General features: G+C 45.8%; 1 protein-coding gene and 1 pseudogene across 4 annotated transcripts in view; one reads left to right on the forward strand and one right to left on the reverse strand.

Annotated features, from left to right (window-relative positions):
- Nucleotides 1–395: 395 nt before the first annotated feature.
- EZH1 (enhancer of zeste 1 polycomb repressive complex 2 subunit) overlaps nt 396–27,897 on the reverse strand; it is a 32,082-nt gene continuing 4,580 nt past the window's right edge. The window contains exons 2-22 of one of the 3 annotated variants that reach the window (XR_013824959.1): nt 20,741–20,831; nt 20,008–20,128; nt 19,755–19,883; nt 18,756–18,875; nt 17,251–17,371; nt 15,329–15,505; nt 14,137–14,239; nt 13,513–13,676; nt 13,037–13,128; nt 10,609–10,789; nt 10,166–10,362; nt 8,318–8,409; nt 7,358–7,398; nt 6,752–6,877; nt 5,560–5,738; nt 4,972–5,067; nt 4,480–4,561; nt 3,938–4,018; nt 3,437–3,521; nt 2,325–3,153; nt 396–416 (exon numbers count right to left, since the gene is read on the reverse strand). Coding sequence is in view for 2 of the 3 variants with exons in the window: in XM_079903578.1 (XP_079759704.1) it covers nt 3,093–3,153; nt 3,437–3,521; nt 3,938–4,018; nt 4,480–4,561; nt 4,972–5,067; nt 5,560–5,738; nt 6,752–6,877; nt 7,358–7,398; nt 8,318–8,409; nt 10,166–10,362; nt 10,609–10,789; nt 13,037–13,128; nt 13,513–13,676; nt 14,137–14,239; nt 15,329–15,505; nt 17,251–17,371; nt 18,756–18,875; nt 19,755–19,883; nt 20,008–20,128; nt 20,741–20,745 (2,253 nt within the window). In the remaining variant the exon portion in view is untranslated. Of the gene's footprint in view, nt 417–746; nt 3,154–3,436; nt 3,522–3,937; nt 4,019–4,479; nt 4,562–4,971; nt 5,068–5,559; nt 5,739–6,751; nt 6,878–7,357; nt 7,399–8,317; nt 8,410–10,165; nt 10,363–10,608; nt 10,790–13,036; nt 13,129–13,512; nt 13,677–14,136; nt 14,240–15,328; nt 15,506–17,250; nt 17,372–18,755; nt 18,876–19,754; nt 19,884–20,007; nt 20,129–20,740; nt 20,832–23,322; nt 23,483–27,897 lie in introns of those variants that run through there. The other 2 variants (XM_079903578.1, XM_079903577.1) reach the window with 2 other exon arrangements.
- Nucleotides 23,366–24,596, forward strand: LOC307176967 (eukaryotic translation initiation factor 1-like; annotated as a pseudogene). The gene has a single exon. The product of its transcript is annotated as a eukaryotic translation initiation factor 1-like (transcript).

Here is a 27,897-nt window from a genome sequence, read left to right on the forward strand (position 1 = left end):
ATGTAGAGAGAATAACGCAGACACGCTGACTAGCCAGCCCTCCACTCTTCCTCCCTCTTCCAAGATATGCAGTCGCCTTGGTGCCCGTCCAAAGGCTTGGCCCCCCTCTCCAATGCATGAGGAGCCCTCTTTCCTCCGCTCAGAGATGCTGCTTCGTTCGCCCCGGAGGTCATATTCTTTATATATATTTTTTGTTGCAAAGTCTCTCTCTAGAGAAACTCTATATATTACTCTAATTTTTTAAATTATCAGTTTATATATAAAAGAAAAAATCAATCGACTGTCCTGTCCTGTGCTGTGCCCATGGTCTGTAGTGTGCTTCTCCTGTGTTGGAAGTCTCATGAGGTCTGCCGGTCATTCACCCAAGCTTGATCCGGCCTCCACTCTGAAGCTGTGCTCTCAGACTTGGAGCTGTTCTAATAAAGCAGAGTGACAGAGCCTAAGTCTGTGTGTGGTAGCTGGCGGCGTGGTTAGGGCACAGTGGGATGATTTTAAGGCGGCTAATCTGACGGCTCCAGAAACTCTATGGGGAGCACTCAAAATCCTTGCATCACCTACTGGAAGCCTGCTTGCTTCTTGCCAACGCCCTACCCCAGATCTCCCCCAACCCCAGATCTCCGTGGACAAGCGGAGATCAGAATGCTACAGCTTCAGCCCGAGCTGCCCCTGTACCACCATCCCTGGATCCTTCCAGGGTCCATCCCTGGACCCCGAAGCACACAGTACACAACTTGCCAAAATGGATTCTACCACTTTATTCAGATAAGAGGTCACAAGCCACAGGACTTTAAAGTGCGTGAAATTCACTGGCAATAGAGCCGCACATATACCAGCCTCCCCCCGCCGGTCCCCACCACCTTGCTCCATCCATCATTACATGTCTGAGGGGGAGGGGTTAAGACCCGTCATTCAAAGGTGGGGGACAGCAGGGGATAAGGACGGGAATGCTGGAGGAACAGCAGTAGTAGTGGTCTGACACTGGGGGAGGGGATCAACCACAGTGATTCTGTACACGGAGGGAAGGGTGGGGTCAGCCTAGCCTCTGAAAGGCTGGATGTAACTTTCCCCCCATCTTCTCCTTATAGCCAGCCCCCGGCATTTCAGACAGCCCTAACTCTTCCTCCTTCATCTGTCTCTGGTTTTTCCCTATAATTTATGAGTAATTTGGAGCCCACAGTCCAGCTAGAGGGTGTCCCCTGTACACAGTGCATACAGACCACAGCAGGTGTAGATTTCAGAATCATAGTGGGGGCTGGCCCAGTCTGGTGGAAAGAGGCTTCTGTCAGGAACTAGCTAGGCGTGTGCTCAGTGCTGGCTGCATGTGTGCCCACAAGTGTGGTGAGTGAGAGGATGTGAGTGTGTGTATGTGTGTGTGTGTGTGTGTGTGTGTGTGTGCACGCACGTGCGTGCATGCACGTTCCACAAAAATCCCTAGGTGACAGTTTGGCCAGAGGGAACCCTACTCCTTGCTTCATGGGACAGCCAGTGGGGTTAGAGGAAGGGGGTGGTCAACACAGACTGGGGAAGAGAGGCTCTAATTCCCCAGAGAGAAGGGAGAAGCCTGCTCCCGTACCTAACACTCCCTAGGCCAGTCTGTACCTGCCCATGTCTTTTTCCCCAGCACAATGCTCCTTGTTCCCTGCAGCTCAGCACCAGCTGTTGACACAGGGGCGGCTCTCAGAGCTGGCGCCATTCTCACTCAGTTCTTCTGTTTCAAGGCAGCTCCTCCTGCCTCCACCATGACATAAGACAGAACTGAAGGAGAGTCTTCCACTGTCTCCTTCCCCCTCCTCCCTCAGGAACGAGATTTGGGCAGGGACCCCAGAGACCTCAGCTCAAACTCCACCTCAATCTATAGACCTTCTAAAGGAAATAAAGTGCTTTGCATGAATCCCAGAAAGAACGGCATCATGAACTGGCACAGGTGGCCGGCCTGCTTCTCGACACTTCAGATACCCTCTGCCGGTCTGCACCGCATGCGTGATGCCATCCCAAACACGTGCAATTTGGGAGCTCCTTGCCCACCTCCAAACACATACTGTCCTTTCCAACAGCAGGGGCTACAGACAGGAAAGTAATCAACCACTAACCTCCCCCCTCTCTAGTCCAGGCCTGCACCCCTGTACCCGGAAGAGAGGAGCAAGAGTGGCTCCCAGCCTCTAAGGGGAATGAAAGGCCTGAAGACAACTACATCTGCAGGGAACCAGAGCATCACACCCAGGCTGCAGACCCCCGCCCCCCACCCCCGTTCTTCAGTGGTGGCGTAATGCCTGCCTGCAGTCGCTAAGCCAGAACTTTGGAAGGGGCTGACAGGGCACTGGTACCTGCTCCCGGGAATCTGAAAACGTGTCTATCCATCTCCAGAGTACACAGAGAAGGTTTCTCAAAGCCTGCTGGGCCCCAAGCTTAGCAGTTTAATTACTGTCGTCAGGCTGGTTCTCACTCTCTGCCTGTGGAAGGATGGCACTCAGCTTTCCTTCTCCCAGCATTGAATATCTTTACTTAGAACCCACACTCTTTCAGTTTGAAGCCTGTCAGGAGGAAAGAGGTAGTAAGATGACCCATCTCCCCTCTGAGTTCGGTCTGTGCTGCCCGCCAGGCTCGCCTTTAACCCTGACCACTCATAAGCTCCAGGTACCAAACTTCACTTAGCCTGTCCTCTCCAGGTCTTAGGACCACAGAGAGATATGCTGGCAACCCAACTACAGAAGGACCCTTGATTTGGAAAGTTGGGGTAATGCTTGTTAGGAACCGTCCAAGTTAACTCCCGAGGCCCACAGCCTGGGTAGCTGATGAGAACTCAAGCGTAAGTCCCCCGCCCCCAGCCTGTGCTCTCTTCCTCCGAGGCCTGAGGTCGGTCTCCCACTTGTGCAACTCTCTCCTGGGAGCTCAAGCCCTAGCTGCCTCTGTCTCCCCTCTCACTGAGACAGTTTTGTCCCCGCTGGACACAGCTGAGGCCTCACTACAGAGGGAGCGGGTAGGGGTTTCTCGGTGTGGGAGACACATAGTGCAGGAAACTGGGGCAGCAGTGGTGTGTGCGTGAAAGCAGGACAGTGCCGCTACCATCAGTGCTGGCGAGGGGCCCAGGAGGCCTAAAGGACATCGGTCTCCCTCTCGATCCCCACGTACTTGAGGGCATCAGCTTGGCTGTACCTGTCCCAAAGCAGGAGGAGGAACCAGGTTACTAGCAAGGCTTTTGGGATTGAAAATAAGGAGTCCCCTCCCGTTTCACTTCCCCTCCCACTCCCTACCAGCAGCTTACAAGGCTCCCGCTTCTGAGGCGAGGCATCAGAGATCAGAACAAAGAAAAAGCCTTGCCCACCATGAGATCTTCTCCTTCATCCGTATCGCTCGCCTTAAGCCCCCAAATCAGTTTCAACAGCCACCCCTTATACCTCTAGGGTCACTTCCCTAGGACTACTCCTGGCTGCCTCACCTGTAATCGAAGAAGAGCTCTTCACCAGCCTGAATCGCCCTCTTGGCGAAGATCCCAATCCGATGATCCCCATTCACCATGACCACTGAAACAGGATAAACCCAAGGCTAGATTTCTACTTAACTCCAAGTCAACAGTCAGCAGTGAGTCTGGGCTGATTTTCTCCAAATTCCCAGTGAAAACACACATGAAGTGGAGTTAGAAAGTACTCAATGAAGGTAGTTGTCTCTCTGCTTTTAGATCTGTTATTCTGGCCAGTGATGGGGGAAAGAATTATCTTTAAAAGACTCATGTTTTGGGGAAAATGTTTATAGTGTATCCAGTGAAAAAAGCAGATTGAAAAACTGAGAGAGAGAGGCTCAAAATGATACCAGACGTGAATCATGGTTATCTTTGGACACAGAAATAACTCAGCTGTGAAAAAACCTGAATAATGGATAGAAATCATAGTAAATGAAGCATCCACCTCCCACCCCACCTCCCAGGTTACCGGGAGCTCACCTTTGGCGTAACAGTTGGGGTTCACTGAATGGTTTGCAAATCGAATTTTGTTTCCTTTCCGGGTGGCGTCCACTACAAAATCTGTATAAAGTAAACCAAGGAAGACCATGAGCTCACCAGGCAACTCTACAGCTTCCTGAGCCTGAGTCTGAAATCAACTAAACTGTAACAGAAACAATACAATGCAGGGGGGCCTCTGAAGCCAGCACACCCACAGGAGCTAGAAACCAGCCTCGTGTGGAAGCGCTCCCCGTGGGTGCCCCTCTTCTTGCTGGAAGCACATACCTCCCCTCCCATCTACTGGGGAGGGAGATTTCTGAGGTGTAAGTGCTCGGTGCTCTGAATACAAACACAACCCGGAAATGGAGGTTCTCCCAAAGCCAGTGAACTATGGCTCATGGAGTCTCTGAGTTCAGTTTCACCGCTGTGCTCTGAGCATCTGCTGGAAGACTCAGAGCTGACCTGAACCTGTACTACGACCAGGGGAATGTGGTAGCGAGACCTGTCCGAGACCACCTGGGGATGCGAGAGAGCCTCCCTACCGTTGTTGAGGTTGAAGAGGAAGCTGGACATGTACTTGTCATAGACCTTCCCTCGTCGATCAGCCTCATCCTGAGAGATGAGCTGCAGAGACAGACAAGGAACAAACAGTGGGATGTGGCTGTCTGTTCAGGGCACCGCACCCCGCCTCTAGAAAGGGCTGGGAGGGGGCTTATTGAGGACCACGATCAGAATCGTCGGACAGACAGCTCGGCTTCTTTCCTCCCAATCCCCACCCACCCAGGCTGACCAGCACTAAGGTGGACCAGAGTCTCCTGCCCGCACCCCTTGAGTAGCCTGACTTGCCAAAAAGCCCAAGAAAGAGTGGTTTGTTTCAGGACTGCAAACCGTTCTGTGGCATCCCCCGAGAGGCCACATGAGAACTCAGCTGAGTTATTTAGAGATTAATTCACAGAAGTCTGGCCCACAGAAAATCAGGGTTTCTCATCAGTATCTCCCCAGATAAGAATGTGGGCCAAACCGATAGCACTCACCTCACCACAGTATTCAGAAATGAATTCGTTCTTCTGCACAGACTCCTTAATGAAGGTACCCCATCCGGCCACATCTGAGGGGGCCAGCAGCAGGTGCTGGGGAAGAGGGAGTCAAGCCTCAGACTACAGGGCGTGTGCAAGCCAGTGGGGGATGTGTGCTGGACGTGCATGTGTGCTGCGGGGAGCAGGGTGGAAAGAGCTAGTAACTGTAAGAGGATCTGAAAACAGAAAAGGCTCTAAGCCATTGTGTTCCGGTGGGAGGTGGTGAAAGGAGATATGACACCCCTTCCTCTAGCCCTGGGGACCTCCTGGGCCTGAGCCCATGGAACTCACTGTGGGTGTCCAGTAAAAACAGACAATGTCAACGACATGGCCCTCCTCTCTGCTCCTCTCAGCCTGGCCAGGTCAGGGGATCATTTTTCTAATCCCTCAAGGGGACCAAACACTTGATTAACTCAGAAAGCGTGTGTCTGTTAGGATTTACCGACACTGGTGGACAAACTGCCTAAGGAACCAGTAGAAAGGGGCCACTCGGACCGTCGGTCCTTCCCACTCCATCTGGCCCCGAGTCCTGGGAAAAGCCCTCACCTTCTTGAGGCCACGCTGGATGCTGCAGTTCTTACAGGAGACCACCTTGCAGTCCCAGTGCTCCGAGGCCCCACAGGTGAGACACAGGTCGGGGTCGCACTCTCGCACCGCCAGGTAGCACGGGCACTGCTTGGTGTTGCACTGGGTCTTGCAGCGACAGCCGGGAAAGCGATTCTGACCTGTGCAGGGTGCAGGCGAGGGTAGAGAGAGAAGCAGCCTAGTGCTGGGGCTCGGGTTTGACTCAAGGGACAGCAGGGAAGTCCATGTTAGGGGTTCAAGGGTATGTGGCAACAGAGGAGAGAAGCTGCCTTCCCAATAATCACATACTCAAGTGTTTTTCAGAGAAAATGGAGTGCCTACCAACATTCCTGCCTGAAAGTCAGAAAAGCAGCTTTGACTCTGGAGGTGTGTTTCCTAGAGATTCCCTAACAATGCTCTCCCCTGCTTTGTTAGTAGAATTTGGAAGGGAGGTGGAGAGTGCCCCAGAGAAGAAGAAATCAGTGCTTTTCGCTGGTAAATCCTCACTACCAAAACAAGAATCATTTTCAGAATGCATCCGTTCTATCATCCTCCTCCACTCCTCCCAGCATGAACACCCATCCCTCCACCGTGGTTAAGATGGATATCTGCTCTGGGTTAGGAGGCGCTTCCAGCACAACTGCCTGGGCACCAAGGTCTGCAAGCTCTGGGGGCTGCCTTCATACTGCTCAGCCTTGAGTGGAGGAGGGCACGCGGGGATGAGACGTGAGAGAGAAGCACTCTGAGCCTCTGTTCCACGCTCTGCTGACATCCAGACTGACCTGATGCTAAAACTCCAGATATGAGACTAAAACAGACACACACAGAATTGTAACCTGTATACATTGTAAAACAATATCCTGGATAGGGAGGCTGTGTTTTTGCACTTTAAGGAAAAAGATTCCCCTGTTTCTTAATGCTGCCCTGAAAGGTGAAGCTGGAAAAGCAGCTGATTTCTGTGTAATTGTTGCTTTTAAAATCATACACATCAGGGTTTTAAAAAAATGGTTCTTCCAGATCTTAAGTATCTTGTTTTCCCTGGAGAATGCTTCAAACACAGCAAGGAGAATATGACAAGGCCCGTAAGCAGCAAAGGGCCTGGGGGGTGGGGGCCGGAGCGGAGGGAAACCTAGGATGCTGAGGCCGACTACTGCAGCAAACGGAGAACTCTTACAGTCAGGGTTGCACTGGCAGAACTTCTCACAGAAATTCTGAGTCATGATGCAGGGGCAGGTGCTGTCACAGGGCCGGTCTGGGTGGTCACAGGGCTGGTAGTTGTACACTTGGGTGGAGGAGTTATCTAGGAGAGAAAAGAACAGACAGGACACTGCTGTGCCCACACTCCCAAGCTGCCCTCCCTCCCAAGGGTCCAGTTGCCCCCGTTCAAAGGAGGCTTGTTCTGATCATAACCTTGGACACACATTTAGCACCTGAAGTGAGAAGCAATCACAGGTGATGGTTCATAAGCTACAGTGGTGTGATTTGCTTTGTGGGGAGAGTGTGGAAATGGTCCAATCACAGGGCAGCTATTTTAAACACTAAACGAAGCCTAAATCCTGGCAAATGGCCCATGATGAAAGTCAGAGACCACAGGCCTGTGACTCTACCTCCTAAGAGGTCTTCTCGGCTGCAGTGAGGGGCTGAGCTCTTCTCAGCTGCTGCAGGGGGACCTGCAATGTGTGCGGAGGCCGTGCCGGGTCAACAAGTGCAGCCATGGGTGGGGCAGCGGGAGGGGCGGCCACAGGCTGCAGCCTGAGCGGATCACCCTGGTGGAACTTACCTTTCTTCAGCTGAATTTTCCTGCAGTGAGCAGCCCACAGCCTGCAAGAGATGGTACAGCTCAGGGTCATGGCCCTGGGGAACTCTGCAGATTCGGGTAAGTGATAACATGACCTGCTCTGAGGGACTGCTGTCTGATGACTGGGGATCCTCCCCAAATCCCTTCACAGGAGGCCTGGACGTTGGTCCATGGAAGCTGGAGTCCATCCTACCTGCAGCTGGCCTATGCCTCAGGATTTAGACGTGAACAACACCCCTCTCAATAAACAAACATACGTAAAAGAACAAAAACCAGATGCAAAACAAAACCCAACCCTCTACGTCTATTAAAATGCTATCATTTCTCCCCGTCTCCTCTCCCCTGCCCTCCCTCTCTTTGGGGAGGTGGAGATGTGGGGGCATTTCAGGACGGGGAGGTTGAAAGGGAGAAGACACAGGGATTTCCTTCTACATCTAGAACTGGTGTCAGTTCCTTGGGGAATAAAGCCAGACAGAGTGTCGGACACACACACAAAACCAAAAGACAAAAAAAGACTTCCAACCCTAAGCAAAGACTAGCTAGAAGGCAGTGTTGTTATGCAACTTAGAAAAACAACACAAATGCCAAAAACAAAAAAACCAAAGACAAAAAAAAACTCTGGTCAGAGCTGAGAAGTGGGCACAGTGGTAACTAACAGTCCAGTGAGAATAAATGGCGGAGTGGAGCCACGAGGCTAGCTCACGTCCTACTGGCCGGGAGCTTAGGCGGAAAACCAGTTATTTCATGGTCCACAGCATCGAGGGACAAGGGAAGGGCTGGTCCAAGGCACAGACCCACAGGGAGCACTGAGAAGGCTGGCCCCCCGCTGGGTGATGCTGAACCGATGGGCAGTGGCTGAAGAGGGAGGCAGCAGGGAAGTCCTAGGGGAGGTCAGAGCACAGGGACAGCCCGGCCATAGAAAGCCCTCTGTCCGACCCTTGCCTGTGCTTTCTCTTCTTCTTCTGTGAGGGGTTCATGAGCTCATCTGTTGGCAGCTTCAGGATAAGTGATTCTTTGACTGCGAACTGGAAGACCTGGAAGAGAAATCCAACAGGACCTGTCACTTCTCCTTGAGCTGAGTGGTCAGATAAGTGACCCAGCCAGGTGCTGGGCTTGGGAGAGTTCTGGAGAGCGCACAGGCCGATGCCTGAGCATCTTCAGTAGGGAGAGGTAGAGTGGCCCTGGGACATTGGGTTACTGGCTCTGAAGTTAATTCTTAAGTGTTTATCCTGATTCGAGAAGGAGAAATACTGAGTACAGGTACAGTTTTCCCGGTCAGTAGCTTTCATCTACTGCTCTGCCTACCAAGCCCTGAGTGGGCCGATTCTTACCAACAGTATCTGCCTCTTCTTAGGAAGGGCAGCACCGTGTACCTTGTGTGACTGAGTCTGACGTGACCAGAGGTACCACCCGGCTAAGCACTAGCTCCCTCTGTTGGCGTAAAGATGTCAGAGCCTTGACTATTTCAGTAGGACAGCATTTCAGGAAGGCTGGTTCCCGTTCAACGTGCTGCTTCCCTTAGAGCGTTCGTTTTCAGCTTTTTCTTCTCCTTTTTGGTTATAGGCCCTCTTGAGATTCCGTGAAAACTATGAATCTTCTTCTCGGGAAAATACACACAAAAATGGTTTTGCACACATTTCTGCAGATTTTTAGGTCAAGAAAACCTGTGCCTTGGGGAAATAGATGTGAGCTCCAAAATGAAAGCAAACGGCGCTTCAGCTCACGGTTCTATTTGTTCTAAGTAGAGGGAGCATGAAGAACACGTCACAGAGACACTTTCAGAAGGTAGGGAGCTACGCGAGCAGGGCTCAAGCTCTGGCGTTCCTCTCTCTTTGGACAGTTTGGCCCTAACACCTGACTCCCTGTCCCTGTGCTTCAGTCTGTCTTCTCAGCGCAGGCTTTTCCTGCCTCCAGAGTATCAGCAGCTGCTATCAGATTGCGATTCTACAGATGATCTGAGTGAGATGGGCAAGTTCCAGGCCCAGCTCTCAGGGGTCCTATTTAGAAAATCTGATGATTCCACATTTGAAGAATACAGCAACTGAGAAGACTGATGGGTGGGGTGGGGTGGGGGCAGTGGCAGCTGCAGCTACAGAAGCAGGAGCAGCAGTGGAAATGCAAGATAAGAAGATCCCCAGAAAGACCCAGGAGTCCCTTCTAGGAAATGGGTCCACATTTAGAAAGAAAGGCAGGAACCAAAAAAAAAAAAAAGCTGAAGAGGGTAGAAACATCCAGAAGAGGTAGAGAGTGGCTAGAGACAGAAATAAGAATTCAGCAAGGAGAGCAGATCCCCAAACCTTGCTAGGCCTGGCATTCGCAGGAGGCCCCATGTTTGGGGCACCCACCTCATGGCCCAGAAGCACAGGCTCATGAAGGACTGAGCCTTAGAAAGCTTTTGTCCAGACAGGCAGCCTTACAAAATGGCAAAAAGGGGACTTCCCTGGTGTCGCAGTGGTTAAGAATCCACTTGCCAATGCAGGGGACACAGGTTCGATCCCTGGTCCAGGAAGATCCCACATGCCGCAGAGCAACTGAGACCGTGCGCCGCAACTACTGAGCCTGTGCTCTAGAGCCCATGAGCCACAAACCGCTGAGCCCACACGCCACAACTACTGAAGCCCGCACGCCGAGAGCCCATGCTCCGCAACAAGAGAAGCTACCGCAGTGAGAAGCCCGCGCACCACAACAAGAGAAAGTCCGCACGCAGCAACGAAGACCCAAGGCAGCCAAAAAAAAAAGGCAAAAGGGCCACCAGAGTAGCAACTTGTTCTTGTTCCTTTCAGACAGTACCTGTTTGCACGTCTTAGTCCCCAGAAGCCTGGCTATTGAACAGAAGTTGTTGAAGTAGGTGCCGTGAAAGACTCGAAAAAGAGATTCTTCAGCCCCGGTCCACTCCACAGGCTCCGAGGGTGCTTCCACTACACAGAGCTGAGGTGGGGCCGGACTAGCCTTCTGTTTCGTGGGGGTCTGACAGCGAGAGTTAGCCTCTAAGAAAGGAAGAAATAAGAGAAACAGAAGAAGGTGGAGTGCAGTTGTCAGCAGTGGTGCGCCACAGACTCAGTACTTCATTCTAAAGGCAGAATCGTTAGAAACAAAAATGTTCCCTGTCCTTACTGCTTACAGGTGAACATGTGGAAAGAATGAACAATTTTATGGTAGTGATGTTAGGTGTTAGGCAATGATCCTGGGTTTACCTTGTGTGGAAAGAAGAGATCATTTTCTGTTCACTGTACCTGAAGAACTGGAGGCCCAGTCATTGCCAGTGTCCCTGTCACTGTCCCCTTCTTTGGTCTCAGCCACAGCAGAGGCTGAAGTGTTGGAACAGGAAGCACTGACCACGTGGTGCCTTCGCCGGCGACGCCCGGAGCACTTGGAGCGAGGGTTGTGGAGCATGGCATACTCCTTTGCTCCTTCCTGCAATGGCCGTGTCACAGTTAGGAAACAGAACCAGGCCCAGAGCCACCACGTTGTTCCCGTCATCACAAACTATCTTCAATATCTGGGCTTACTTACAACAATGCTTTTTCTTTTTCTTTCTTTTCTCTGTACCACATAAGTATGACCACATGATAGTTTCTTAACATTCTAAAGCTTACAAACTTATACCTCTTCACAAAAGAGCTGCCCTATAAAATAGTCTTTAGAAAGATATAATCAATGCATCTATGCATCTTCAACTGTCTGGTGAGTTGTATCTTACGTTCATTTGCATGCTAGCTGTCTGGAATTTGAGAACACATTCTCCTGTAGATGAGAAAATGAGGTTCAGGGACTTCCCTGGTGGTGCAGTGGCTGAGAATCCGCCTGCCAATGCAGGGGATACGGGTTCGATCCCTGGTCCGGGAAGATCTCACATGCCGCGGAGCAACTAAGCCCATGCGCCACAACTATTGAGCCCACGTGCCGCAAATACTGAAGCCCGTGCTCTTTAGGGCCCACATGCCACAACTACTGAAGCCCGTGCCGAGCCCATGCTCTGCAACAAGGGAAGCCACCGCAATGAGAAGCTTGGGCACTGCAGCAAAGAAGAGTAGCCCCCGCTCGCCGCAACTAGAGAAAAGCCCGCGCGCAGCAACAAAGACCCAAAGCAGCCAAAAAAAAAAGAAAAGAAAGAAAGAAAGAAAATGAGGTTCAGAGAGGGGAAGGGACCTGCTGAGAGCATGTAGTTAGTATTCCAGAGTAGGTACAGAATCAGGGCTCTTGGTCTCCAGGCCTGACTCTTCTTTACATTTAACCACACGGTCTCTGTTTCAATAAGAAAATGTATAATCCCTGAATTTGTATAATATTCCTACTTAATTTTGGAACTTCCCTCCAAGTCAGTATTTTAAACTTGGAAGAATACTGTTTTGTTACTTTATAGCTACGTTTATTGTGGGGTTTTGTTTTGTTTTTTTTTAAAGACCAAATAACATCATTCAGCTTGATCATCTGTCTTCTCACCAGACTTGGTTTCCAAAGATTTCTAGCTGTTTCTGAAAACTAAATCTACAAGTAAAGGATAAAGGTTTACCATTACTAAGGATATTCAGAAGGCCCTAAAAGAAATTCCAAGAGAGAAGTTTTGAATTTAATTGAATCTGATATTAAGGGCCTATGCTACGATGTGACATACACAAGATTCCAGGAAAACTACTGTGGAGAGGGCAATGTCCTTCTGAGTTATATAAATGCTGGTATGTTGACATAACATGGTGTTAAAAACAAAAAGGCATGGACTGTGGAGTTAGACCAGAGCGTGAGTTTCCTCACTGCCACACCACTGACATAGTAACAATCTTGAGGCAAAATATGTAACTTTTATAACCTACAGTTTCTCCACCTCGAGATGTTGTTATAAGCATGAAAATAATATATGTTAAGGGCCAGCCTACTGCTTGACACGTAGGAAAGCGTTAATACGTATTACGGAAAAAATAAATCAGACAAAGTCTATTTATTCTTTTGCTTACCATATGGCACATTTTCCAGATTTTTATCCAGTGAAACGCTCTACCATCTTCCTTCTATTATCCCACTAAAGATGGTCCCAGAGGCACTTGGCTGTATAACCTCATTTTATTTGGTAGCAGAAATTTTATCAAGGTATTTTATTCTTTACCTAAGCTCACCCTGTTGTGTAGAAAGCAGAACTGTGTCTTTGGCAAGTCCAACTGAACCTATTCCCTTCGAGCTCTCAGTGTACCGCCTCCCCACATGAATGCAGGAGACTTTATGCCGCTGCATGAGGTCTGTCCATCGGGGAAGGGTCCATCTGGTTGATTAACTCACATAAGACATCAGCACCTTCACGTGTTATTCCTCCTACATTTATATGCATTTAAAGGGAGACAGCAAAGAAAATGGTGTCTCACACACACATACAGCTCCAGTTCAAACAACACAGTTTCAGACTCTGAAATCTGAGTAGCTGATATTTAGAGCGAGAAGGCCTTCAATGTTCTTCAAACCTCGCTCCACAAGACTAACTTCACAGTCCTACTGCTGCAGTAACTGGGAGCTCCTTAAGAGCAGAAGCCATGTTTCATCTGTACTGTGTGACCCCCAGGGTGCTGTGTGCCAGCTCACTTGGTTTGTGTTTCTGGGGTAGAAAGCCCAAGGACCATTTCCTGCTCAGTTTTCAACAAAGTTTAACGATGGCAGAACAGCTTAAAAACGTACCAGCAAAAGGAAGCAGTCTGTGCCACATGGTTCTGGCTCAATCTTGATTTCTTTGTTCTTGCGTTTATATACATTAGGGGTGGCATGAAAAGCTGGAAAACACAAAACTGTCCTGTTGCCAATGGTTCATCCACTTGACAGGAGGGGGAGGAACAAAATTGAATTAGGGAGCTACTGCAGGAGAATTTAAATATAAACAGCTATCATCAAGGTGCACAAAACCAAATCATTTCTGACATCAACACACTTCTTCCAAAGCTGGGGGGCACTCGGGGACAACTGTGTTGCTGGTTATTCTGTCCTGACCATGCAAAGCACACTGCACTATAACTGAACAAGAGAAAATAGAATGGGCCCTTTGTAAAACCATCATCAGACCAGAAGCCGGGAACTCTATCGGATAAACTGAAATGAAGAGAAGGAAATGGTGGCTGGGGATGGAAAACAGGAGAGCATTTCAGGGTCGCCCCACTCACGGTGAAGGAAGCAGTCGTATTTAAAGCAGCGCCGGCAGAAGAGCGTGTGGAAGGAGTGCAGGGACTGCTCCCGCTGCACGGACTTAGCATTGGGGCCATCGATGTTGGGTGTGCACTGAGGGGGCAGTGCATTGGGGTCTGACATCTCTGTGAGCTCTCGATACCTAGTTAAGAAAAGAGAGGTGAGAGTTCCTTCCAAGGGAATGTTTGCACTGAGAAAATGCACACTGAGTAGTGACAGTCATCGCGAATGGTCTGCCAAGGGAGAATGGGCGTTTTTTTATAGGTCTTGATGTATAACCAAGTGGGTTCACCACTGTAATTATGCTGGGCTCGGCATGTGTCTGAAAGTAAAGGGAGGCAAAGATTTGATAAATATGGTGCTGGAGTAACTCTCCAGAAAAGTGGCAAAATCTTTAAACTTCTCTGCCCAGACTTACTTAAAAGCCAGCAAATGATGTCCCTTAATATGGGAATGGGCATTCAGAGATAATCAGAAGTGTAGGCCAATCATAATGCACTTACCAGAAATGGGGCTTTTTACGAACCAAAAACAAGCTTGTATGAAAGCTTCCCCCCGCCCCCCGGTGCTCTACATGGCCTGCAGGGGGCAGCGTTCCCTACCTCTCCTTCATGTCATCTGGGACACCATTTTCAGGGAACATTGAGGCAATCGCACTGAAGATCATGTCATTTGGGAACTGTTTCTTGGAACTCTTTTTGTTGCCTGAATTAGAAAGACAAAAAGTTCCTGCGTGCCATAATCAGAATATGCAAACAAAGCTATTCGATCGTTTCTCCTTTTGTCACGGCATTTTGATTAGAGCTGCTCTGTTAACCTAACCATTGACGGTTTAGGAATACATGAAGAAGGTCAGTGCTACCTGGACCTATCTAATAGGCCACCAGTAAATAAGGAAATCAGATTCATCTACATGTTAACAACAAAATCCACAGTCCAGGGGAATTCCCTGGCGCTCCAGTGGTTAGGACTCTGAGCTTTCACTGCCGAGGGCCTGGTCGGGGAACTAATATCCCACAAGCTGTGTGGTGTGACCAAAAAAAAAAAATCCACAGTCCCAGACAGAATCTGGAGGTGAAAACAGAAGTTTTTATGGAGAGACCTGAGTGCAGAAGGACCCCACCATAATATTGATGCTGAAAAACAAGATAGATACTATAACTTCGTTATAACGAGAGAGAGACTATGTGTCTAGACATATAGTATAATTAGATAACATAAAGTATAATTAAATGTGAAATTAATTAAATAATTAAATATTGACTAACATGGGAAAATGCTCATGATGTATAAGATTAAATAAATAAGGGGTATAAAATTATGTATGGGTATACACACATATGTGGCATGACACCAATTTCACATACCACATATGTATGTTAATTTACATATGTACTTTTTAAAAATTGAGGTATAATTGATATATAATATTGTACCCATTTTAGGTGTACATATGTATATATATACATTTTTTAAGTCTAGAAGGAAATATGAATACTGGTTATTTCTAGGCAGCAGCACAACAGGGTAATTTTATTTTCTTCTTTATAATTTTCCGTATATTCCAAAGACACTATTTTTATAATTAGAAATGCACAATGATTACTAAGTTCTCCTACTTTCTTCTTCAGCTAGATCACAGCTATCTTAAACCATTAGTCAGTGAGCACATTTTCCTTTTAAGTGGACCAATGAGAAGCACCAACAGCCTTTAATAAGCAATAAACTTCTGTTTTTGCCTTCCTCCCTCTCACTGTCACTTTCACGGTGGAATTGGGAAGTCGCGCTATTCACCTTCAATAGCATGTCGTTTTCTCTTTCTTGTTACTGGCAGATCCTCTTTGCTGTCATCTTGCTTTCCATCTGAGGTGTCGTTGTGCCCTTCTTCCTCCTCATCGGAGTATTGATTCAGAGCATCTACCAACTCCAAGAAAACAGCATCACTAATCAGGACAGACCCAGGAATCATCTCTGAAATATAAGATTTAGACGGATGAGCAGTGGTCATTTTATAGTCCATTAGTCCTCCTAGGAAGATTGTCCTGTGTTCACTCCTGAGACCCAGATAGATAATATATGTACATTTTTATGTGGACAACCAGGGAATTACAATAATTGGATTGGCTCATACAACTGCAACAGTTCAGCTGGCTAGAGTGGGAAATCCAGTTATGGGCTTTCTTTTTACTGGGGTCTTCACTTCCTCAGTAATATCAACCTGTATTTATGGTCCAAAATATCACAAAAGTGTTCCAACAATACAAATGGGACAGAGGAAGATGATAAAATGAAAATGTACTTGGTTTTGCTGCTGATGGGTCAGTAATGACTTCTTTGAATCAAAAGATAGCATACTTGTTTAAAAAATCATACTATCAGTATATGGGGTTATACTACAACCTAGGATAAAGCCTCTGAACACTAGGGGGCACTGTGTATAAATAATGCATTTCAACAGCATCACAGCAGCACCCACAATTGTCAAAAGATCAGGTGAGGCTATTGGTTTGCGAGTCCACGGAGAGTCTCTCCCTATCTCCCCTTCGTACACACTAACGCCTTTTCTAGAACTACAACTAAATACAAGTGACTTGCTTTTGAAATCGTATACAAGCCACTGTGTCCCTGTCCTCTGAAGTAAAAGGCTTTTGCTTTAGTCTCCCAGGTCTTCCCTGAGTCACCAAAAGACTGGCTCAAGAGGTAACGATTAGGAAATGTGAAGATGCAGAAACAAAGAATAGCTGTTGGGCCAGGAAACTGGTAACAGTTTAGACTATAAACCTACAACGTAGGAGAACCACTGTAGTCCCAGTTCCCCGAAAGATACAGATACAGGCCTGACACATGTTCCTAAGTTGTCTTACAAAACGCAGACCCCCACCAGAGGAAAACTGCTGACCACAAGTATGCAGACCCTAGACTGGTTGAAACAGGAAAGTTGATGATGCTTGAAATTTCACCCTGATGCCAACCAATCCAAGCATTGGGCACAAGCGGATCATGCGCCCTGCGGCCCCCTTCCTCACACTGCTTTTAAAACCCCTTCCGTGAAAGTCATCAGGGAGTTCCGGTCCTTTGGGCATGGCCTGTCTTTTCTCCTTGCTTGGCACCCTACAATAAATGCCGTACTTTCCTTCACCCCAACCTGGTGTCAGAAGATGGGCTTTACTATACGTGGACAAGCAGACCCAAGTTTGGTTTGGTAACACTTTTAGGAAAGTCAGAATATTATAACCAACTTCTGGGAGATCCAGGGGGTATCTGGATCTAAGAAGAGAGGTTATACTCATTGCCAGTCTCACAGAAAGGGAAACAAAGAACAAAACAGCCTTGGATGGATTTATGGAAAACTCCTAAGATCAAACTTATTTGTTCACTAAACTTTCTCTCTAGCCACTGATTACTTTTATGTCCCATCTCCTTTTTTTGGCCATGCCACGTGGCTTGCGGGATCTTAGTTCCCCAACCAGGGATTGAACCCGGGTCCCTGGCAGTGAGAGCTCAGAGTCCTAACCCCTGGACCATCAGGGAATTCCCCCAACTCCTTTTAAAATTGAACAGGGGTGTTGGTAATATAAAATGTTTACTCCCAGCCACGTGGTGACATTGAAATATTCTTCAGTGTATCCACCATGAGGCAGCAGATAAAAGCAAGACAATGCTGCATCAGATAAGAGGCACCATCCTAACAAAGTCCAGGAGCCCAGCGCCACTACCTTCTTCACCGTGCACTTTGCCATCGTAGTTATTGATCAGCTCCTCAATGAAAGTCTCATCTTCTTCTTTCACCTCATCTCCCATGTAGGGAATATTGCACAAAACTGTCTCATCTTCTACCTGAAATCAAAGCAGATGTGATTCATTCCATGAATCCACGGTGAAGCTCCTCTTTCCTGTTTAAAGGAACCTTTGCCAAGCCTTTTTTGCTGCTTTGAAGCCCCTGAAAATGCCTTTGGTTACAAAGTTAACTACATTTTAAAGACTGGCCATTTTGTTTTGCCAACAAAACCTCAAATGGAAGGGGGTAATGCTACTCTTGGAAGAAAAAAAGAAGTCAGTTTTACTATTGGAGAATATTAACTACCAAATGTTAAGCTGGATATTAACAATGATATTTTCACCAACATCTAGAATGTGACAGCACATTTCTTTTTCACAGTGATTCCATCTATTACGTCATTTGATCCACTAAACATCATTGTGAAATAGGTACAAATATCACATAAACAACAGCCTAAAAGGTCTTCAATTCTAATTCTTCTCATAAGTGGAGAGACAGATGAAAGGAAGGCTTCCAAGAGTATAATCTGCAGTATAACTGGAATGTTTATAACAGAAACTGGCAACCATAAAGTATTTGTATATTCTATTATATAGACTAAGACTAACCTCGGATAAACATAATAAAAAATTATGATTACAATTCAAATTACTCACACTCAGTGGGAATCTAAAGTCAATTGCAGTACAAGCTATGTATATTTTCTGGCAATAAACAATACTAATGGATCATTTTTATTTTATTTTATCTTATTTTATTTTTTGGTTCAGCAGAGAACGGTCATTCTTAGTTCTCCAACTATCAGGTAAAATTACTCTGAAGTTTTCTTCTAAGAGATGATTTCCTTCTGTAAACCTATACCCTATTCCAGTCAGCAGAACTGCTATCTGTCACCAGGCATGATAAGCGATTGCCATGATATTTAGAGAGGACTGATTATCAGAACCACAAATAATCCTAGTGGGAGTCAGCATAAAGGCGCAGATGAAAGGACTGTAGATCCATGTGCACCTCTGTTATCTTAGTCGCTTTCATAGCATCTTGCCTTTAGGGGATTAGGAAAGGATTGCTCCATCAGCAGGGAGTTGTCAACCTGCTGAAAGAAGTGTCTGATTTAGACTGCATTTAACTGCACATAATGTTATAAAATTGGGCCAAGGTAGTAAAGGAAAATTGGACTCTTGCCCAGTCTCTTTCATTCAAAAAAGAACCAGCATCAATTCTGAGGTACACTTCAGAGAGCACAAAATCTAACAAGTTAGAACAACTTGCAATATGTTTTTCAGAGTCAATAAATTACAAAAACATTCTGCTCTGCAGGTCCAAGCTTTGTTAAGTATATTCTGACAATATTTACCCTGAGAGGAGTGCCAGCATATCAACATTAAAAAAAAAAAATCATTAAGTTTAAACAATCACCACGGTACTTTCAATACGTACCATAAAGTTCTGCTGGAGAGGCGACCAGGAATACATGATGGGAACCAACGCAACTGTGTTCAGAGACCTCATTAACATATGCTGGCTTGCAAATCCTGGGAAAATGCTCTCTATGGTACACTGAAATATAAGAAATGACATGGAAAGGGAAGGGCAAGCACACAGCCCAAGAGAGAATTGGAGTTTCCTTCCAACATGATCCCAGTAGCCTTCTACGTCTTACAAATTAATAAGCTGAGGGTTTTGTAACAATCAGCTCCTAAAAGGAACAACTCAAGTGTAAACCTGTGGGAAGCAGGAACTGTCTCTTATCCACCTGTGCATCCTCTACAGAGTCCAGCACAGTGCCTCTCACACTCAACTGATGTTTATCTCAATCTAAAACTGTTGGTCTCCTTGGGCTGGACCCAACAGCAAAGGGCCTCTGAGAGTCCTGGGAGATAAGGAGGAAGATAAGGAAGTTTTCCTGAAGACCTAAACTTTAAGACAGTGGACATCAACTTAGCTGCATAGCTTGATGGGGACAGTACAGGGGGAAGCAAAGTAGTAGAGAGATTACAGTCACATTCTGCTTTGGGAAAGAAAGTTGTTCTCAATAAACTATCTGCTTTTTATATTTAAACAATATTATCTCTATAAGCAACTAGGATGATTTTTTAGTTTAGAGAAAGGGATGTCCCTTTGATCAATATACTCCTATCCATTATCCACGGCATTCCTTTCCCAATTTCAAAGTAGTGGAGGTGCCAAACAAGACACAAAAAAGGCTGCTTTGAAGCTTGTACACAGAGCCCAGGATGGTAGACAGTAAACGTCTTATTTTTCTATGAAAAACTCATGATTATACTCATTAACTGAGGAGAACAATTACCATCCCAGTTATTCAAAGATGACTACAGTAGCTGTATCCATTATCCTTATTTTCTAATATCACAAATACAGAAAAAAACCCTTAAGTTCAAGGAAGAGAGGAAGGCTGAGCTTAGACACTGGAAGTACCTTTTTGAGAAAAGGATGCCCACTCACAGGCTTCATCAACTGAACAGGTTGGACACGAAGCTTCTTCCATTCTTCATTGAGGATCTGGGTTTTTTCTTGAACTTTTGCAAAATTTGCTACATACAGAGCCTAGCAGAGCCAAAGAAAAAACTGTTAGGATTTCAAGAGAAGACTAAGAAAAAAGAAATCCAACCCCTCCATATTGGATCAATATGTTAAAATACATAACCTTTCAGTTAAGAAGTATTTTTACCTTTGCACCCATATTCGCCTGAAGCCGTTTAAGTTGCCGAAGTCGCATGTATTCAGATTTAACTTTCCTCTTCCAGTAAGTGATACATTTGGAAGTTGGGGGGTTTGGTATATCCATTTTGCTGTAATCAAAGAGAGGCAGAGATGACAAATAGCATTCAACTGCCTGGAAATGAAGCATTCCACAAATTCAAATAAACATGGTCAATTATGCTTTCATTCCCGTTACGTTTAGTCATAAAAACGTAAGCTTAAAGAACCCAAATCTATGAGTTCAACAGAAACTTCCAATTAAGAAAAGATTTCATACTAGCAATTTCTGGTCTGATTACCCACAAGCTTAGCCTCTGTCCTCCTGTGGTACCTTGTTTTTAATTTAGCTCTCAAGAAGTTCTTTCACAGATATTTAGGAACTTGGATTACTTGGAAATTTGGAAGTCTACCCACTACCTTATTAAGAGAAATGTTTAGCAAGAACTAAGTTAATATCAAAGAGCTTCGTGGAAAGATCCACCCACAGGATAAAACTACACCCACCAAACTGCCTAAATCTACCACATGCCTAGCAATAAAGGTCAGATATGACAACAGCATAATCTTATCTCCAAATCAAGACACATGGAAATATAACATTGCAAATCAAATAACATTGCAAATCACTTTTTTGGGGGGGCAGTGTTTGAATTAAGGTTCACAGTTTTAAAGAAGTACTTATTGTACCACACTCTACCTACCTCATAGAATGCAGGGCAAAGGGTATAGTTTTACAGGTGTCTTCTGTTCTTCAGAGGAATGGCAAGACACAAAGGCCAAACAAATGTTCAGCTTTTCAAAAGAGAACAGACAGTGGTTTCAAGTCAGTGGAGCATGTTTAGACCCTGATTCCCTCAGTAGGATGCTCCCTAAGAACTATGAAGACTTTGAGGTCTCTGCTACCACTATATCTGCATATAAGTCAGGTCCTAATAATACTTGATGCCATTTGAGAAGTGTGCTTTATTTTATTGAATTCTATCCTTCCAGTCATACATACAAATATATTCTCACAATTACCAAGTGTGCTTTTCTGCACCAATTTCTAGGCTCAGCCAGCAGGTCCAAAGATTAATATTTTAGAGAAAGAACAAATATTAAGTGCATGTAAAAATTCAATAAAATCTGCAAGGTTATGTTTTCATTCTACATCAACTACTTAGGTTTCCTGGAGAACGAAGCCTATTTATTTCACCTAACATTCTACATTTCTAAAAACATTACAAGGAGCTATGAAGAGCCAAAATTTGAAACAGAAACTAAAGTTTAGAAGCATTTTATTTATTTATTTGTCTGCATCGTGCGGCATGTGGGATCTTAGTTCCCCGACCAGGGATCGAACTTGTGTCCCTTGCAGCGGAAGTGCAGAGGTTTAACCACTGGACCGCCAGGGAAGTCCCCTAGAAGCATTTTTAAATTACCTGTTTTCACCCACAAGAAATGACAGCACAGACAAGAAAGCAGCAAAATTTAGCCCACTGTCACACATATGCCACCACCAGATCATAATTATATCTCATGCTACTGGACTTCAAGAGGACTATATCTGAATGTTTCATTTAAAGAACCAGACGGATTGGTGTAATGCTATGTTAAACTTGAAGGATAAATGAAGTAAGGACAGAATAGCAAAGAAGCAGACAGACTCACTGTGTTTACTGTTAAAGCAATCAAGTGATTCAAGCTCTTAAAAACAGAATTCTCTGTGAGTTAAATATTATCTCTCTGGCGGAAGGGAATTTAACAACGACAATACCATAACCTAAGAATTTGAATCCCAGAAGCTAAGGTACCACGGTGCTGGGTTATAACAAAAATTAAGCAGACCTGAATTTCTCTCCTATAAATTACAGCATCTCTCTTCTTCCTACATCTTTTAAGTACTTCTCATGCCTCTACGGAATGGGGACCAAAAGAGGGACTCTTTTTTAGAATGAAAAAACCATTTAAGAACATACACCCTGCTCACATGTAATATTAAGCAGTTGCTCATATAATTTCTGCCCTGAACAAGCTTAATAATAATCTGCTTTAGGAAATGAAAAAATGATTCAAATCTAGGACAAAATGCCTCCCTAAGAAACCTTAGGTTACCCTTATCGAGACCCACATGACCCAAACAATTGGTTTTGTACTGCAATCCCTCTCCCATTCCTTTTGGAACTCATTTTCCCCTTTTTTTCATTTTTTTAAATTTTTTCATAAATTTCTTTATTTTTGGCTGCGTTGGGTCTTCATTGCTGCGCGCAAGCTTTCTTTAGCTGCGGTGAGTGGGGGCTACTCTTTTGTTGCGGTGCGTGGGCTTCTCATTGTGGTGGCTTCTCTTGCTGCGGAGCACGGGCTCTAGGCGCGTGGACTTCAGTAGTTGTGGCTCTTGGGCTCTACAGCGCAGGCTCAGTAGTTGTGGCACATGGGCTTAGTTGCTCCAAGGCATGTGGGATCTTCCCTGACCAGGGCTCGAACCTGTGTCCCCTGCATGGCAGGCGGATTCATAACCACCGCGCCACCAGGGAAGCCCTCCCTTTTTTTTTTTTTTTGCGTTACGCAGGCCTCTCACTGTTGTGGCCTCTCCCGTTGCAGAGCACAGGCTCCGGACGCGCAGGCTCAGCGGCCATGGCTCACGGGCCTAGCCTAGCGCTCCACGGCATGTGGGATCTTCCTGGACTGGGGCACGAACCCGTGTCCCCTGCATCGGCAGGCAGACTCTCAACCACTGCGCCACTAGGGAAGCCCTCCCCTTTTAAAAAAAAAAAAAAATTATTTATTTGTTTGTTTGGCTGCGTTGGGCCTTAGTTGCAGCATGCGGGATCTAGTTCCCTAACCCAGGATCTAGTTCCCTAACCAGAGATCGAACCCAGGTCCCCTGCATTGGGTGCGTGGAGTCTTAACCGCTGGACCACCAGGGAACTCCCACTCATTTCCCTTTTTGAAACAGTAAGCTTAAGGTAGGTTGCTCCATCCATTTAAAACTGGAGACCAGGAATCCCCTGGTGGTCAGTGGTTAGGACTCTGCATTTTCACTGCCAAGGGCCTGGGGTTCAATGCCTGGTCGGGGAACTAAGATCGTGCAAGCCATGCAGCACAGCCAAAGAAAATAAAAGGAAAGAGAGAGAAAGGGAGAGGGGGGAGAGAGAGAAAGAGGGAGAGAAAAAGGAAGGAAGGAAGGAAGGAAGGAAGGAAAGGGTCCCAGTCATTGAGCCGCAGCCGAGGACTCAGCAGCCTCCCCTCGAGCCCCCTCGCTTCCTGACGCTCCATCCCCCCAACCCGCCGTCTTCTGTCTTACGCAGGTGCAGGTCGTTTCCACCAAGGAAAAGGAATCATATGGTATGTCCACTATCCAGAACCTCCACTCTTTCGACCCCTTTGCTGATGCCAAGTACGGGTGATGATCTGCTTCCTGCTGCCGCTGAGGATTATAGCCATCTAAGAATTTAACAGAGAAATGGCAGGAAGACCCTTACTACTGCCCAAGGGATAGCTGATGATTACGATAAAAAGAAACGAGTGACGGCGTTTCAGAAGAAATTTGCCTGCGATGGAACTGTAATTGAGCGTCCAGAATATGGAGAAGTAATTCAGCTACAGGGTGACCAGCGCAAGAACATATGCCAGTTCCTCGTAGAGATTGGACTGGCTAAGGACGATCAGCTGAAGGTTCATGGGTTTTAAGTGCTCCTGGCTCACTGAAGCTTAAGTGAGGATTTCCTTGCAATGAGTAGAATTTTCCTCCTGTCCCTTGTCACAAGTTTAAAAACCTCACAGCTTGTGTAATGTAACCATTTGGGGTCTGCTTTTAACTTGGACTAGTGTAACTCCTTCATGCAATAAACTGAAAAGAGCCATGCTGTCTAGTCTTGAAGTCCCTCATTTAAACAGAGGTCAAGCAGTAGGCACCTGGCAGTGTCCGGCCTGAAACAAAGCAATAACAGCGATGTTTCAGCCAAGTCCAGAGCCCCAAGATCACAGGCAGCTATGTCTGGCCAGAAGCTCCTCAGCAATCCCTCTACAGAGTTCCCTGCCCTAAGAGAATGTCGCCACCTGAACAGCCCTCGGTGAAGCTGAGAGTGGAGGACGGGGTGAGGCAGCGACGGCAGCTGTACTGCTAGAGGGAGTCTTTGATCATCAGGGGAAAGATCCCGTGGTATCTCCAACGTGACCAGGTGGGCAGAGCTTAGAGCAGCCACCTTCCTTCTATTGAGGTGACAGGACACCTGGCTTGCCACCAAGGTCTTTTTGACCAGACATATCCTAGCTGATCGATGTCCAAACTAGAATGTGAGGCCAACCTTCTATCAGAGTTAAACTTTTTTTTTTTTTAATTTTTGACAAGGGAACAAATTTCAAACCGATGTATCAGTCATGTAGCTGTAGAGCTCGCAACTTACTAGCAACAGCTGCCCGATGCCACGTGAAGTAACAAACTGTTTTTTTCCTTCAGTTTTAATGTTATGTATTGTATTTAAACCCTTATTTAAATAAAACTTTTCAGAAACAAAAAAAAGAGAAGAAAGAAAGAAAGAAAAAAGGGTAAAAATGGAGGCCAAGTAATGGAAAAGAATCCACAGCTGCTAGGGTGCGTGCGTGCGTGCGTGCGTGTGTGTGTGTAGATTTCTTAGAGGAGATGGCCACAGGAAAACATCACTATTTTTATTATAAAAGGAGTTATAGCTGAAATGTGATCTCCTACAGTCTGCCAAAAGAGATGACTGTGAGCACACCACAATAGTCTAATAATTAATGGCACTATTTCTATTTATTTATTTATTTGGCTGCATTGGGTCTTCGTTGCTGCACGCGGGCTTGCTTTAGTTGCGTCAAGCGGGGGCTACTCTTCGTTGCGGTGTGCGGGCTTCTCATTGCGGTGGCTTCTTGGTGCGGAGCACAGGCTCTAGGCACACGGGCTTCAGTAGTTGTGGCACGTGAGCTCAGTAGTTGTGCCTTGCGGGCTCCAGAGCACAGGCTCAGTAGTTGTGGCACACGGGCTTAGTTGCTCTGTGGCATGTGGGATCTTCCCGGACCAGGACTTGATGAACCCGTGTCCCTGCATTAGCAGGTGGATTCTTAACCACTGCGCCACCAGGGAAGCCCCACTATTTCTAATTTTACTCAAGTGCTTTATTTGGCCAGAGCAGTACACACATGTACATGAAAATGTCACTGCGTTTTAACTAATCATAATGTATAATAAGCCATGCTTCCTCCTTTTACAATTTAAGTGATATTTGAATCTCATGTGACCATGGGTCAATATTTATTTTGCTTGGCTTTTTAATGTGTTTTCGGTGTCTCAAAAAGTTTATTTGGCAGTTGGCCAATCCCCACAAAGTGAATGAGGAAGATGAAACATACTGTTTGGAACAGATAAGTTTGATTAAAATAAACACCTGAAACACAGCCATAGGATGGGTTTTCACAGCATCTGGACATTAACAACAGCTATCACTTCCAAGATTACATATAAAAAAAAGCAAACAAACAAAAAACTCAGCATTCACTAGAACAGATTTGGAGAAATGGGTCCATTCATCTTAGGCAAAGGAAGTGGCAAACAAAAAATACTTTAAATTTTACTAGATCTGTTATTTAGTTACTTATATACACAAAACACTATTTATATTCCAGTTAAGTACTAAGCTAAGAGCTTTTCATTACATTCACCTATACATTGAGAATAAACTCCAAAATATGCTATTATGGTCAAGAAGTTTAAAAATAAGTCTTCATCTAAATAACTCCTGCAACTCAATAAAATAAAGAACCCAATAAAAAGTGGGCAAAAAATTTGAACAGAGGGCTTCCCTGGTTGCGCAGTGGTTAAGAATCCATCTGCCAATGCAGGGGACACAGATTTGAGCCCCGGTCTGGGAAGATCCCACATGCCGCGGAGCAACTAAGCCCGTGTGCCACAACTACTGAGCCTGTGCTCTAAAGCCCACGAGCCACAACTACCGAAGCCCACGCGCCTAGAGCCGGTGCTCCGCAACAAGAGAAGCCACCGCAATGAGAAGCCCATGAGCTGCAACAAAGAGTAGCCCCCACTCGCGGCAATTAGAGAAAGCCTGCGCACAGCAACGAAGACCCAACACAGCCATAAATTTAAAAAATAATAAAAAATAAAAATTTGAACAGATACTTCACCAAAAAAGATACAGAAATGGCAGATAAGCACACAAAAAGATGCTCAACATCATTAGTCATTAAGGAAATGCAAATTAAAACCACATTGACATAACTATTACACAACCACAAGAATGGCTAATATTAAAAAGAGTTATAATACTAATTGCTGGTAAGGATGTGGAACAACTGGAGTCCTCATACATTGCTGGCGGGAATGCAAAGTGGTACAGCCACTTTGCAACATTATTTTTTTTACTTTATTTTTATTATTATGATTTTTTTGGCCGTACTGCGTGGCTTGTGGGATCTTAGTTCCCAGACCAGGGATCAAACCCGCATCCTCAGTAATGAAAGTGCAGAGTCTTAACGACTAAACTTGGCTGTACTGGGGAATTCCCTGGTACAGCCTCTTTGGAAAAGTTTGCCAGGTTTTTTTTTATTATTATTCTTTTTAATTTTTTTGGCTGCATTGGGTCTTAGTTGCGGCACGTGGGATCTTTTGTTGCAGCACGCGGGCTTCTCTCCAGTTACTCTCTAGTTGTGGTGCGCAGGCTCCAGAGCGCATGGCCTCTCTAGTATTGGTGCATGGGCTCAGTAGTTGCAGCATGTGGGCTTAGTTGCCCTGTGGCATGTGGGATCTTAGTTCCCCGACCAGGGATCGAACCCACATCCCCTGCATTGGAAGGTGGATTCTTAACCACTGGACCACCAGGGAAGTCCCACCAGTTTTTTTTTTTTTAATAAAGTTAAATATATACTTACGTAAAACCTGGCACACAATTTCTAATTATTTATCCAAGGGAAATGAAAACATATGTACATAAAGACCTGTACACAAACGTTCAGAGCATCTTTATTCGTAACAGCCAAAAAGTGGAAATAACACAAATATCTATGGATTGGTGAATGTATACAAAGTGCAGTGTATACGTACAATGGAATACTACTCAGCAATAAAAAGGAACAAACAGTTCCTGTATATGCAAAATAGATCGCAAAAGCATTATGCTAAGCGAAAGAATTCAGACACAAAAAACTTCATACTTTATGATTCCACTTACATGACATTCTACTAGAATGTTTCTAGAAAGGGATTAAATGGAAAGAAGCATAAAGGAGATTTTTGAGATGATGAAAATGTTCTATACCTTGCTTGTGGTGAAGGTTATATGACTATGTACTTTTATGAAAACTCACTGAGTTTCTGGGCACTATACACACAGAAAGAACCTTACTAACAAGAAGTTGCGACACTGAATTCTTTTTTTTTTTTTTGCGGTATGCGGGCCTCTCACTGCTGTGGCCTCTCCCGTTGCAGAGCACAGGCTCCAGAGGCGCAGGCTCAGCGGCCATAGCTCATGGGCCTAGCCGCTCCGCGGCATGTGGTATCTTCCTGGACCAGGGCACGAACCCGTGTCCCCTGCATCGGCAGGCGGACTCTCAACCACTGCGCCACCAGGGAAGCCCCTGAATTCTTATTTAAAATAAAATTATAGCATTAATATTTTCTAGTGTTGCTTTATTAAAAGAATCAGGTCACGTGCACTTGAGACAATGGTGATAAATATCAAAGCAGGATTAGTTTTTATGAGACCCAAACGCTGGCTCTTAGGATGTACAACACTGATTCAGAAGAGTTAAAGGAACTTCCTAATAGGCTAGAGTCCTACCTTGGCTGGTTCTGCATTACACTAGCATAAAGCTTAATATTTATTGACTGCTGGGAATTCCAGTGGTT

This window comes from Stenella coeruleoalba (assembly GCF_951394435.1).
Source record: "Stenella coeruleoalba genome assembly, chromosome: 19".
Taxonomy (NCBI): Eukaryota; Metazoa; Chordata; class Mammalia; order Artiodactyla; family Delphinidae; genus Stenella; species Stenella coeruleoalba.